Genomic DNA, 14,330 nt, shown 5'->3' on the forward strand with positions numbered 1-14,330 from the left:
GCTTCCCGTCTGTTTCGCTTTCAAATCCCAGGTTATATTTCCTTGAACATTTCTCTTTCAAGAGAACTTTCTGATTAATGGCACCTCTTAAATGAGTACCGCCAATCAAAGACTTAATTCGAAACCATTGATGCCCATAGGCACAAATTTAATTATTACCATAGAAGTTTCAAAATGTTGATGAAACGATAAATAATTAAGGAGGTGTAAGACCAAGCCAGAAAAAGGAAGAAATATAGCTGACAGGAGGAAGGATTTTAATAGAGGAAGCCTCATCAATTATAAGCAAGAAAAAAAAAATTGACTAGCCCCACCTGGAACTTTGAACTAATCTGGCATGTATATACAACAAGAACAAATGTCCTTCCAACCTCCATCATAAAATTAACTGAAGCTTGTAACCAGAAAGATTCAGGGTTGGGTAACATAAAACCAAAGGCCACCCAAAAATCATTAAAAGTTCTATAGGTTTGCTAACTGGGTAGAAGTGTTGTCCTCTTCACCTTGTGTTGAGCCGTTCTCCCCGTCCAGTAATTGCGTTGGCAGTTCTTCCTCTTTCTTTTCTTCCTGAACATCTTTGGCACTTAAGAAGCTTGGCTGGTTTGTTGAGGATAGAAGCCTCGCCCACATTCTATCAGTTATCACAACCTTATTTTGCTTCTCAGTGATACACTGCAATTTTCAAAAATATTTCAATAGTCACCACCAAAGTTTGATATAATATTGAAGGAAAATGATCTACATGTTGGCACTCAATAGATAAAAAAAAGATGATTCAGTATGATGAGAAAACATTTTTACCATACCAAGAACAAAATTAGTAATATAATTTGATCACTGCAGAGTCTCATGTCTTGCCCAAGGAATTGCGATTTCTCAGTAGTCATACCAGCTACACTATAGTGAGTACATTCTTTACAGCGAGTATTTAACAGAAACAGTGGTTAGAATTGAGTACGTCTCAGGTATCAATGTATCATAAGTTCAATCCTATTATCACGTTTGTTGGTTTGTGGAAAGTACCTACTTTTGTCTCTATCGCAGCTTTCTCGGTTTGTGTTTCGAGTGATTCAAAATGTAATATTTTCAGAAAGGGACAAGTCCGATCAGACTAAAAATGCATTTGATCTCTAGTATGAAAACCATAGAAGATCCAAACTCTGAAGACAACAAGATATTGGGACTAATTATGGATGTCAATCAAATACCATAAGCAAACAAGATCATACAAGATCAGACGGGAAGACACATATTAAACAATTTAGCCAAGCTGACCAGATCCAATGACTTATTTCTTATTAAGCAATAATTGGTAACCAACAGAGTTTTCCAATTGGCCAAATTATTCTCAAGCATTCAATGCATTTAACAAACTGTGTAGCTGAGACATATAGGGTTTTCATACTTCCACTGCCCTATGAGTGAATAGTTATGACATACGAACAAAATCGAACATCCACTGAAAGGTTTGCATGCAAAAGGAACTTGCTCAGTATTGGATTTTAGAAATACTGCAAGGTTCAACACAAAACTCATTACATAGAACAAGACAGAGTTCTAAACTATATTATCCCAAAATAATTGGAGAATATGTATAACTAAGCATGAAGGATCCTTCCACATCATTCTTTAGACCTATGTCTCTTTATCCCAAAATAGGTCTTCCTCCATTGGCAGGTTTTCCAGGTAACTCCCATCTATTCTGGTGCAATAAGCAGGTTTTTCAAATTCCACTCAAGAAAATAATCTTTCTTTTTTTAAACCTATGACGCTTTGAGTCCAAACAATTTGTAAAAGTTACAGTTTCTGCTTCAGCAATCTACTTCATATATCATTTAATGTTTGATGATAGTTTTCCCCAAAACATACGTATTTATCACTTGCTGCTGTGGTGGTTGTTTTTATATCATTGTTGCCATTGTAGAACGGATTTATATGCAGTTTCTTTTCCAATTGCTGATTTTAGTGCTTGCTTTACTTTGTTTTGTACTTTGGGCGTATCAGGGGAGATGGGGATTGGTCTTATTCAATTATCTTCTGGCTAATGGATAAGTGTCAATGTAATATTTCAGGTTCTATTAATATATAATAAAAAAAATTAATTACAAATAAAAATATATAAAAAGGAACACATTTATGTCTCATTTGCTCACAAATCTTAAACCCTCCCTAAGGTTGTCAATTCAATGTACCCTTTGAAAGCATGGAGGGTATATGCTTCGCAACCCATAGTAAACTAGTAAAGAGCCTGAAGTACAACTCTAAAATCTCATTGTCACCCATTACAAAAGTCAAATTCACATTATATATATCTTTTCCTGTGTCAGTAGTTATGCATATTGGGGATTATTGTTAAGCAGTAGAGTAACTCACAGGGAAGGGTATATATGCGTGTCTTCCGTTGACTGGACCAACTGTGAATCCCGTGTACCCTGCCATGGCACCATGAACAGCACTTTGGGCAAGTAATGTGCAGTAAACATTGTCAGATGCATTGCTTGGGATTGCACGAATCATGTATGTGGGATCTTCCAGAAAACAAAGAGCATATGGTTAGGGCAGTATAATGACTAGTTTCTGCTGGTTATAACAAGTAAAAAGAAAGGGCAAAGGGATATAAAGCAGAGATCTAACCTATATACTTGAGATTTATGACCATCTTATGCCGTCTTGTGAAATGATCCTACAATAACAAAAAACAAAAACATGTGTGAGCATGAAGAATGACCATACCAAATCAAGTCTTAATTGTTTTATTTGCATTCCAACAAGGACATATTTGCAGTTTGTAACTTGAATTAAGTATTAAAGTGAAACCGAAAATACAGAATGAAATTGCGTGACCTTTGTGCTGGCATCTACACTTCATGTACGTTATATAACACCAATAAAGGTGAATGTGAATTGTATAAAACAGTTCGTATTAGATAAAACTGTCCACAATCAAGAATTCAGCATCCATACCCTGATCCTCTGAGATATCCAAAGGCCAACATCTTGAAGGAGTTTGTTTCCAGAAGCATCCTGCTGGTCCATCGATTTGATGCTTTCAGAAAGAAGTTCCTGTCCTGCTCCTTCAGCTATGACAATAACCATGTGCCCATTTTCTTTAAGTCGTCTCTCCATAAATTCAAAAAGACCACCCGGGCCCTCAAGATAGAAAGGCGACTCCGGAATCAAGCAACAGTCCACATCTCGGCTGGCAAGTGTAGCATACATTGCAATGAACCCTGGACAAGTAAATCCAATTAATCGAAGGATTCGAAGCCAAAGCTAGCACATAAAACTAGAATTTCAGTTCCACAGAAAGAACATAACTGATATTACAAAGAAAAGCGTCAGAAAATTGACATCTAGTGGGTATAAGTAATCAGACCATCAAGATTTCTTTGTAAGGACCAACCAGTGGCGGAGCCAGAAACTTTTGCGAGGGTGAGCAAGAAAAGAGAGAATTTTCTAGACAAAAGTACCTAAAAAATAAACACAAAATCCTTCACACAAAAGATGTACAATAGAAAGAAAAACCCCAAATTGTCAAATGCTGAACAAATTTATGCTCATCGTTTGAACTCATCTCCAATTTAAACACCAAAAATTTCAATTAAGTTGGAGATGTAGGGCATAATATGTATTGGATTTTAAGGACTTGCGGTACAATATATAAAGAGAATCACAGAAATTGCAAAGAGAGAGGTGAGACCTTGAGAGATAGAAAATGGTGATGATAAACACACCACCCTAAAATATAGAAAATAGTGTGAAAATAAACTGACGTGGGGATGTGTAAGTGTGTTTTGTTCTCCTTTAAATTAGGTGAAATGATAAGATACACCCAAGTTAATAAAGCACCAAGTAATTTTTAATCTTATACCAAACAAAGGGTTAAAATAGCAAGATATTCTTCTCCATAAGATTTAAGAGTAGCCAAGTATTACTCCCTAGTTTGTTTCTTGTTCAAACACCACTACTAGAAGAAAAAAATTCACTGAAATTTGAGGGTGTGCAAGTGAGGACCCTTGCGACCCTAGCTCCGCCCCTGGGACCAACTGACAAAAACAATTCCCTTTACGCACTGTTTATATTTAGAACGCCTTAAATCCACAAATGGAACCCTGCTATATATAGCCCGGCTCCTCCTAAAAGGACCTTAAAATAAGTACCAAACTAAGTACCAAATCTAAAACAACCCACAACTTTACCTACAAAATCATTTAAAACCTAATTTTTTGTATATATGATCTACTAACCATAAAGAACATCTCTACAAAAATTCAACTCGTTTGATATCCTATAACTTAGATAAAAATTGTTGTCCACTTTTGAAAAAATATCTAACTGTCCAAAAATGTCGAGTTTTTGCAATCATCTTTTGCCAATGTTAAAAATTGTCAAACAAGTTGAATTTTTGTAGAGATGATCTTTATGGTTGGTAGATCATATCCACAAAAAATTAGGTTTTAATTCATTTTGTAGGTAAACTTGTGGGGTGTTTTAGATTTGGTACTTAGTTTGGTACTTATTTAAAGTTCTTTTAAGAGTCGGGCTGTATATATATATACACCATTCCCACTCTTAGAAGTACATATTTATTTTAACTTAAAATAAATACGTAAGTAAAACTTCACCTAGAAAATGAATTCAAACCTAATTTTTTGTAGATATCATCTACTCACCATAAAGATCATCTCCACAAAATTTCAATTAAATTGGAAACCTCTAACCTAGGCAAAAGATTATTGCAAAAACTCAACATTTTTAGACTGTTAGATTTATTTTTAAAAATGACAACAATTTTTTTCTAGGTTAGATATTTCCAGATGAGCTGAAATTTTGTGGAGATGATCTTTATAGTAAGTAGGTCATATCTACAAAATATTAGGTTTGAATTCAATTTCTAGGTGAAGTTTTACTTACGTACTTATTTTAAATTAAAATAAGTTTGTACTTCTAAGAGCCGGAAGCCACTCCGGTGACTTACAAATTGAATTAAAACCCCATTTTTTGTGGATATGATTTTCTCACAATGGATAGCATGCCCACAAAATTTCATCATATTTGGATATGTCTAACCTTGCGAAAACTAGTGTTCAATTTTGAATGTTTATCTAACGATCCAGAATTTTCTAATTTCATAATAACATTTAATTGGGTTCGACATATTTGAATGAGCTGAAAGTTGGTGGACATATTCATGGTGGGGAGATCATATCTACAAAATATCAGCTCTTAATTCAACTGGTAGGATGAAATATGGTTTTGTACGTTTTGGGAGTGGCTCGGGAGTGGCTATATCCCTCCATATATATATATCGATCAAGCGTATGACACAAAACTCAAAAGTAAAAGCTTACCACTGTAACGACCCATTAACTTCACAACGCCAACACCATTCTCAAAACTTTCAGCTTCAACATGGGCTGCATTAATGGCCCGTTGAGCCTCTTCAACAGCAGTATCAAAACCAAAGGACCTGTCAATAACCTGAATCAACAAGAAATGACGACAAGGCATGCATTATGTAACGAAATGTGTTTCATTTAAATAGTTAGTCAAATGTATAATCAACAGATTATCCATTGAAATGAGAAGTACCGGGATGTCATTGTCAATTGTTTTCGGGACGCCAGCAACTGCAACCTTGAGACCACGTCTTCTGATTTCCTGCAGAAAAAACGTTTAAAAACCCAAAACTAGTAAGAGTAATTGACTTGCACTATCATTTGTACAACAACAGTGTGCAGAAAATCAACTTGATGCTTAACAAGACAAAAAAAAATAGTAAGAAACTCTAATGCAACTTATATAACACAGATTTTGATAGTGTTGAGAAATATGAATAGTAGTATGCTACATTGCAGGTTTTGGTCCTACATTGAGTAGGTAGGAGTCATAGCATGTGTGCCTCCTTATTTAAGGAAAGTGAGTCCTTACATAATAGCATCTTAGTATAACAATATTTCCTCTTTCTAGATTTCTACAAGGAATCGGAACCAAAGGGTTCATACCTAGGCTTCACATTTTCTAGTCCCTAGGCACCAGATTCCAGTGACCACAGGTGGCTGGATTCCGGCGATAAATAAAATTTTCTGGTCAGTTTTACTAGTTTTTTTCTCTTCTCGTTTTGGTGGTATTATTTATGTGGGCAGCATAACTTTTCTGAGGACAAGATCAAGCAGTATTATCGTTGGTTCTATTCCTTGGGTTTTATTGCTGAGCTCTCAATCTATTGGCTGATTTGGTATGTTGTTTCTCACTCTTGGTTTAGTTAATTCTCGTGTCTGTGTAGTTGTTTCGTTGGTTTGAAGTTGTTTGTGATGTTTATTTGACGAGATTCGCATTTTAAATCTGATTTATGGGGATGGTTTGTTGAAGTTAAATGGATTTACATTCATGTGCCGAATCTGATTTGGGTTCACCCATACATTTGATTTCGATTGGATATAACTTCTAACTTTGGGGTTTGTTACTTCGGTGTTTGATTTGGTATTCATGACTTATTCAATTCTGATTCAGTCGAGAAATACGGGTCAAACTGTCAAAGAGATGGTGATATGGGTGAATTCCAACCCTGTTTGCTATATGAGTCAGTCTCGACCCACTTTGTTATTGGTTAATGGGCTATGAAGTTCTGGTTATCCTGTTCGCGTTTTGCTTGTCCTGGTTAAGTTCATGTCCGTGATCTGCATAGCCAGTTCCAGTTTTGGTTATCATGATCACGATATGTTTATCCCGTTCTAATTTCCGCTGTTTGCTTAGTTAATTGTCACATGACTCCCCTGATAGTTGATCGCACTACCCCTTCTCTATTATTGGACGTGTCTCGCTTTGTCTTGTTATCTTCGTTGTTCAAGCTTCACCATTATTCAGTATGCCCCGTGTGTTGAAGTTACCTCTAATTGAGGAGCTTTTTATAGTTGGAGTTGCCTCTTGTTGAGCAGCCCTTTAATGCCATAGTCATGATCCCATAAGCGTTTTAGTGTTACCGAGTTGTTTGAGTTAATTGTTCAGAGCCTTTTTTATTTTTATTGGATGCTATTGTTGTGGTTGTTGATGCTTCAAGATGGAGATGGTAGTTGATGGTGTTGGAGAGTATTCTATTAAAGGGAAAGTGTTAGAAGGTATTAGTGGCAGAGCCAAAAAAAATTCTCAGGGTGAGCAAGACATTGAACAATGTTTGCTATAGTCTTCTCTTAACCACCTCTCCTTCATTTCTTTCTTTCTTAATCCATCTAAGTATGTGTCTTTAATCTTGTAATTCAATTTATGTATAAACTGTAAAACAGTAACAAAAATAACGAATTTGTTGGAAAAAAAAAGTATACAACTGCACAATGTCTCAAAGGAGTAGTGGAGAGAAGATAATAAACACTAGAACACACCACGGTTCTTTTCAGAGTCCAAATTTCCCACATTTCTTTTATTTTTATAGAAGTGCACCTATTCTCTATCTTTCTAATCAAACGCTAAAACAATATATGCAAATGAGTGGATACAAGTGAACTTGTGTATCTATTGAAAAAGAATCTAACAGCAGCAAACCACCCCACTATCAAACCCCAAGGTATAGCATATACTAACTGCCAAATCTCTAATTGAAAGTACTCGTAATACTAACTATTTTTTCGCCACAAGTTCAGGGTGTGCAACTGCGGACCCTTTACCCTTACACACCCTTGGCTCCACCCCTAGAAGCTATACTGTCTGATGTTTGCCCTCAGTTAATTATTGATTGCTCAGATCCTTTACCACTTGGAGCTATGATTGTGTGGATTAAATGCAGCTTAGCCATTTTTTGTAGTATTGGTCAAGCTTCTCCAGTGTGTTGCCCTGGTTCTTGGGCTACTTCTAGTTGAGGAGCATTTGTTTGTGGAGCTACTGAGGCATAAGTACCAGGAGCCTTTGTTATTGTTATGTTCTTACCAGGTGTTTGTTCATAGATTCGCTTGTGCCGGAGCTTGGAAATAGAGAATCTATATAATTATTATCTTTGTATTTGCTTGAGGGAGTCTTTATCGACAAACTTCTTTGGGGCTGGCATTGTAATGGCAAGCCGGAAATATATTTCAGCTTGAGGGGGAGTGTTGAAAAATATAAATAGTGTTGTCTCCTTATTTAATTTAAGAAGAGTGAGTCCCTATGTAATAACATCTAAGTATAATAATAATATTTCCCCTTTCTAGATTTCTACTGATAGAAGTACTAAATACATCTCATAACCAATTCATAAAACATAACACTTTACATTTTAAAGAAACAAAAAAGGTATTACCTCGTAAATCACAGATGCCCCTTTTTGAGTTCCATCCCCTCCAATTATGTAGACCTGAATATAGAAAACAAAAGTGGTGGTTCTGCATAATGGTTAACAAACAAAAAATTGAAGCAATATATATAAAATAAAACATACATGATTAATGCCACGGTCTTGAATGCTGTCAACTATCTTTGATGTATCATGGCCTCCTCGTGATGTCCCAAGAATTGTGCCACCGCGTTTGTGGATGTCATTCACAACCTTTGGTGTTAAAGGAACGGTATTCCGGGCATAAAAACCTCTATATCCTCCCTGCAGATACAACCAAACTTTTGAGTTCACAGCACCGCAAGATATGAATTAGTTAAATTTACAAATGTTTTGTAATGACAACACGTGGCATAATGTGTAAATGCAAAGAACTTCCAACACATACCATAGAAAAATGAAATTCTCACGTTTCCAGAAACAATGCAAATATGCAATAAAGAAGTTATGTGGCCTTATCTCAAATTTATTTTTATTTAAAAATATATACATATTTTTGTATGTCATTTCTGTATGTCGATGTCGCCTGCCCCATATATATGTGCATACTAATCAAGGACATGTAAATAAAGTTGTAACCTATGTGAAAGTCAAAATGTGGGCCCTTCTATTATTGAATTACGTAAAAATACTTATTATAAGAACACATTTTGATAAGCTAACCAGGTATGCATTTAGTTTAGGCAGTGACAAAGGCACCCCAAAAAGTGGATTTGGCACCACTTTCTAAAAGGGTTCCAAAAATCAAGGTTATTCTAACGTTGTCCTCATTGAAAATGGGAGGAAGGCACCAAAGCGACGCAGAAACAAAGTTACCACAGATATTTGTTTTTGAGGAAAATATATTTCCCACGGAATATTTTTGCCGCGGCAAAGAGAACTTTTATTTTGGAATGTTGCAGTAAAAATGTTCTGTGAAAAGTCAGAAACCATGGAATAAAATAAAAAACCCACGGAAATTAACAACGTAAATCTATTGCAGTGAAAAATTGGTCTCCACAACACACACACACACAAGTATATAACATTGTTGCTTTTGGCTCCGCGCTCCTCTTCTCTACGAACTCTATTAGAAAGATGATAGGACAGAACTAAGAAGCCAGTAATTTCGACTGATAGTAGGATGAGCTCTGATGAGCAAAAGAAGAATTGGTAGAGATTCTCATAGGTGAAGCAAATCAAACCCATTTTCAAATACAGAATATAATGGTTTCTGGAGCAATTACCCGATCCCCAATGGCCGCCAAACCTATTTATCGGGAGCCTTTACCGTCACCCTTAATTTAAGTTAGGGTTATTTAGACATAGACCCCCAATTGGGGTGGTCATTTGATATAGACCCCCAATTGGGGTGGTCATTTGATATAGACCCCCAATTTTTCATACATTTGTTTTGCACCCCCAATCTCATTGGTTGACTGGGTCAACTGTCAGTCAATACAAGTTGGCCATATTGGGTTTTTTGTGAATACCTAAATGCCCTTGGACACGTGTCGATGATATAAGATGCAATTCAAGAAAAGGGAAAAAACCGGAACAGGTGTATAATATTCCAAACAAGAAGTAAATTGGAACAACTCATTATTGAGTCAACTCACTCATCATCTTCCCCAATAGAAACCCAAAAACAGCCCATTAGTAGGGTATCTAAACACCCATAATCAGCGCTTATAGTTTCAAAATAACTGTGTAGATAAAAACTAATAACTTTTGACAATCAAATGGACATCAAAACAACACCGTTCACTATTGAATGGCCAAAAAATAGATGGAAAATAGCTTCAATAAATAGATGCTTGAGATTTACCATGAATGTAAAGGCTGTTTACAAGACAATTTGTAATGAAGTGTGACTCACTCACACTCTGTTTTGAATCCTGACTTGTAGTCGAGCATGTAGTTTGAAATATTTAAAGCTAGCTTGAACCCCAAATCTATGGGGAAGGGCACATTATCTTTTTAACCTATCTCCAGCCATGCTTTCTTGTTGAATCGTCATACTAATTGATGGACCATGAGTTCTAGGTGTTTCTACCTTCTTGTGTTGTACCTGGGGAATAATCTAGCCAATTGGACCTGTAGACATTGTTTAGGCATCACTAGGGAAGCTAATGCATCACAAGTGCAGGTTCAAGATTAAGTTGGCGATCTGTTATTGAACGACGACTCCTAATGAGGTTTGTTTAGCAATCAAATCGACATCAAAAGTTTCAAAACAACACCAATCACTATCGAATCGGCCAAAAAATAGAAAAAATATATGGAAAGTTAAGGGTTTACGAAAATAAACGTTGTTCATAATGAATTTTCAAGACATAATTTTGCTGAAAATTCTTAATTCTTTGAATCAGTATTGTAATATAGCAATATTAAGATTATGTTTAGAAATTCGGCTTAATTGATGATTGGTTCAAGATATAAACAGCTGGTGGGGTATTTTCCATATTAAAACATCATAAGGGTACTTTGGTCACCAAATAAAAAATTCATAAGTGACCCAGTCGACCGGTTACATTGGGGGTGCAAAACAAATGTCCGAAAAATTGGGGGTCTATATCAAATGACCACGCCAATTGGGGGTCTATGTCTAAAAAACCCTTTAAGTTATATATTCAAAACCTCCTTTCTAGCGTAAACAACCAAAACACTCTAGTTCATTCTAGCAAAAGAAATCACTCCATATGAGTTTTGGAACTCTGAAAGCTTACTGGACGAGTGGTAAAATAGTGCATCGTCATAAATTGAATTAGGTGGTTTTGATTCCTTTAAAGTGCAGAAGCGCCAAGATTTGGTTATTTTTATTCTATGGATGCTATTGGGTGGACTTCAGCCTGGTCAGATTTGGACTTATGTTAGTTGATATTTGATCAACGCCGCGATCTGACTGTTTTGAATTTTGTCCATTGACATCCCTATAGATGGGGCTCCCACCTTTTGTGAGGCCTTATGTGGTTGCATGTATGGCCTTTGGTCACACCAAGTCTGCTAATATAATAACAACGATGATGATTACTTTATACCAACAAATATAAATAGAATGCAACTAAAATAGCAATTATAGCAATAAAAATAAAAATAAAAATACGCATCAACTATGACCAAATCTTGCAAGGATTATGTCATGTATGTCTTGCTTACAAACAATGAAACAACCACATCAAACTTGAGCATTACTTTGGCAGTGACATCACTATTGAAATATGGCATTTGTGTTCAAAAAATGTTACTTGGGATGGCTATAAAATGAATAATCAATCTGAATGTTTATGCATGCATGCAAACCGTCAAAAAATCAATATGTTTTATAATTTGGCATCTAAAAACGCATTGTAGAATGTAGACAAAGTGGTCAAATATGAAGAAATCAAATAAAAAAAAATTATACTTACACAAAAAGAGATTCAGAGTATTGTTCTTCGAAAGTAAACTAAAGCTTTGTTCGGGAAAATTCTTAAGCTCTAGAAGAACTGTCGGTGCACAGACGATAAAATCAAACTAGACAGAAACAGTGAACATGAGATGTATAAAATGAAAGATTCTAAAGTAAGGTCTCACCTCTATCCCGAGAACTTTGTTGACACCATACATGTGATACAAACCACATACAATTTCCCTTATCACTGTATTAAGCCCAGGACACAAACCACCACATGTTACGATGCATGCATGCACTTCATCTGACTCAAAATACACCTGGCAAAAAGAGTGAATGAAATCTCCTGTTATTCTAATTACCTCATATTTCATCATCATTCAAAATGGAATTGCAACTGTGATAATGGACATACCTTCTGACGAGGCCCTGCACGTCGAAAATGTGTCCCCCTCGGACTACTCTTATGGACAACAATCTACAAAAAGACATAAAATTGAAAAATGATGGAATAAGAAATGTCACAACCTAATAAAATAAATTCAAGAGGATCATATGCCACCTTTTGGGCAACGGTATCATCCGTATTAACAAAGTACTGCCTGGTGAAATGAAAATCATTTTCAAGTATTAGTAACTTACTGAGGTACAAGTAGTAAAAAGCAAATGGAAAAAATGAAGTAAATTGACTTACTTAACGACGGAATATGCAGGATTGTTTTGCAATGGATTCGAGTAAGTCTGTTATTATTAAAACAAAACTTATTAGTAGCCAAGAAAAAAAACATTAAAAAAACAGAAGGGAAAATATAAATAATACATACAGGGAGTTGAGGAATATAATCAGACAAATGAGGAACATCTTCAAGAACATAACCAGCATCACCTTTCACAATCTTAACCTCACTCTTACTATCATTATTATTATTACTACCATCCATTGTTGTATTATTATTATTTCTTGAAGAAATAAAATGGTTTCTAGAAGGATCAAAACAACGAAACTTGGGTGTAGCAATTGAATTCATTTTTCAATATGGAAATTTTTGAAGAGTTGAAAATAGTTTGGGGGTGAAGAAATTTAAAGGACTCATTTTTATTTATTTTTTACTTTTATTCGCGGGCGGTGACCATATGTTTGATTGATAGAGAGAGGTTTTTAATAAATCTGTGATTTGAGACGACTTTTTTTTTTTTCTTCTTTCTAAGATATTATTTATATATGACCAATGACCATAGAACAGAAAAGACTAGAAGAATGGAGAAGAGAGGAGTTTATTTTAGTTTGCTAAATTTTTGCCTTCGTGACACCCTGGTAAAAACATTTGTCAAACATAGTAATAAAAGTGTTTTGACCGACCAAAAAGTTTGCAAATCACCGCTTGCCAGGTCTTTCCTTTTTGTGGGGAATCACGGTTATATATTTTACAATATTTTGAGACCCATTATTCTGTGTATTACTAAATATATATATAAACTGGGTAAAAGAAATATTATATTTTGCATAAATTAAGTAGATTCAATTATGTAATTCTAGTATACTTTTATTTGGTTTAGGTGGGTGGTCAACTTTCTTTGTAGCATGTTTTTTTGCCTCATATATATAAAAGTCCGGCCATCTCTATCAATAAATGGTATGCAGAAACCAACTGTGTTGTTACTATATTAGGGTATGCCCGTGTGTCTACGAGACGAGACCTCGGCACATTTATTTGATTGTGCCTTCGTCACAAAAATAATCGCATTTTAGGTGCAAAAATATTCCGGCCAAGCAAAACCATCCCAAAAATAATTCAATTTATAAGTCCAGCCGCAAAACCATCCCAATTACCCATTATTTATAAGCACAAATCAATTGTAGGCCTTTTATAATTTATGGATTTAAAAATTTATAAGTCAATTTTGTTGATAAATTCAAATTTTGGTTTTATGATTTTTTGGCCATATTTTGGGATGGTATTATTGACAGATTGGTTAAATTTAACAAAATTACACAAATTTTCCAAACACTTGAATCTGTCGTGTCACAATTTACTAAAAGACAATGACAACTAGGCTCTGCAGCCCCACACCATTACTTTTTATTATATAGATACTTTCCAAACAATGGGGATTTTATGAATTGAAAACATTTTTGGAGCTCTCGAAAAATTTGGGATGGTATTATTGACTTCCTAGTTCCGAACAAGCAGGCATGTAATCACATGTCAAAGTATTAACTAAATTTGTCTTTAGAGGTTACTCTCGAGTCTCGATGTTGTTCGTCCATGAATTTGGACAGCACATTGCATAATTAACTCGGAAAATTAAGATAAGATATTAAGTTAGGAGATGAAATCTAATGGAAACTTTCATTGGTGTTAGTAGGTAGGTCACTGGAATAATAAAGAGTTACAAACCCAGTAGGCCTTATTCAGCTTTACCTCTCGTCAAAATATGAAAAGGGAAAACAAGTCTGTATATCCAATCCAATGAAGATTTAAATTGACTAGGAAATTTGAATTTGTGTTTTCATATTTTCCATTATGAAAGTACATTTTTTTGTTTCTCATATGCAATACGGTTTCTATTTTGGTCTTTTGTTGGAAAAAAGGGAATAGGCCCTGCTACAGAAATGTTTAGAAGGACCTCCCGATTAGAAATACAAACAAAATT

The 14,330-nt window shown here is 35.2% G+C and overlaps 1 protein-coding gene across 1 annotated transcript; it reads right to left on the bottom strand.

Moving 5' to 3' along the window:
* Nucleotides 1–240: 240 nt before the first annotated feature.
* LOC147495491 (ATP-dependent 6-phosphofructokinase 6-like) lies at nt 241–12,912 on the bottom strand. Its single transcript, XM_086564149.1, has 13 exons — nt 12,500–12,912; nt 12,370–12,416; nt 12,238–12,277; nt 12,091–12,153; nt 11,858–11,995; nt 8,408–8,566; nt 8,270–8,323; nt 5,593–5,661; nt 5,352–5,481; nt 2,965–3,230; nt 2,635–2,683; nt 2,374–2,528; nt 241–672 (listed from the first exon to the last, which is right to left on the bottom strand). Exons 1-13 carry the CDS (start codon nt 12,701–12,703, stop codon nt 463–465), a joined length of 1,584 nt encoding a protein of 527 aa, XP_086420275.1. The 5' UTR covers nt 12,704–12,912; the 3' UTR covers nt 241–462.
* Nucleotides 12,913–14,330: the final 1,418 nt, after the last annotated feature.

The sequence above is a fragment of the Coptis chinensis genome, chromosome 6 (genome assembly GCF_015680905.1).
Source record: "Coptis chinensis isolate HL-2020 chromosome 6, ASM1568090v1, whole genome shotgun sequence".
In the NCBI taxonomy this organism is placed as follows: Eukaryota; Viridiplantae; Streptophyta; class Magnoliopsida; order Ranunculales; family Ranunculaceae; genus Coptis; species Coptis chinensis.

Coding starts and splice junctions, on each gene's coding strand:
- LOC147495491 (XM_086564149.1), bottom strand. CDS start 12,703: ATGAATTCAATTGCTACACCCAAGTTTCGTTGTTTTGATCCTTCTAGA. Junction 3,231..5,351: donor GTTAATGGGTCGTTACAGTG/GTAAGCTTTTAC, acceptor TTACTTGTCCAG/GGTTCATTGCAATGTATGCT. Junction 2,684..2,964: donor GGATATCTCAGAGGATCAGG/GTATGGATGCTG, acceptor TTGTTATTGTAG/GATCATTTCACAAGACGGCA.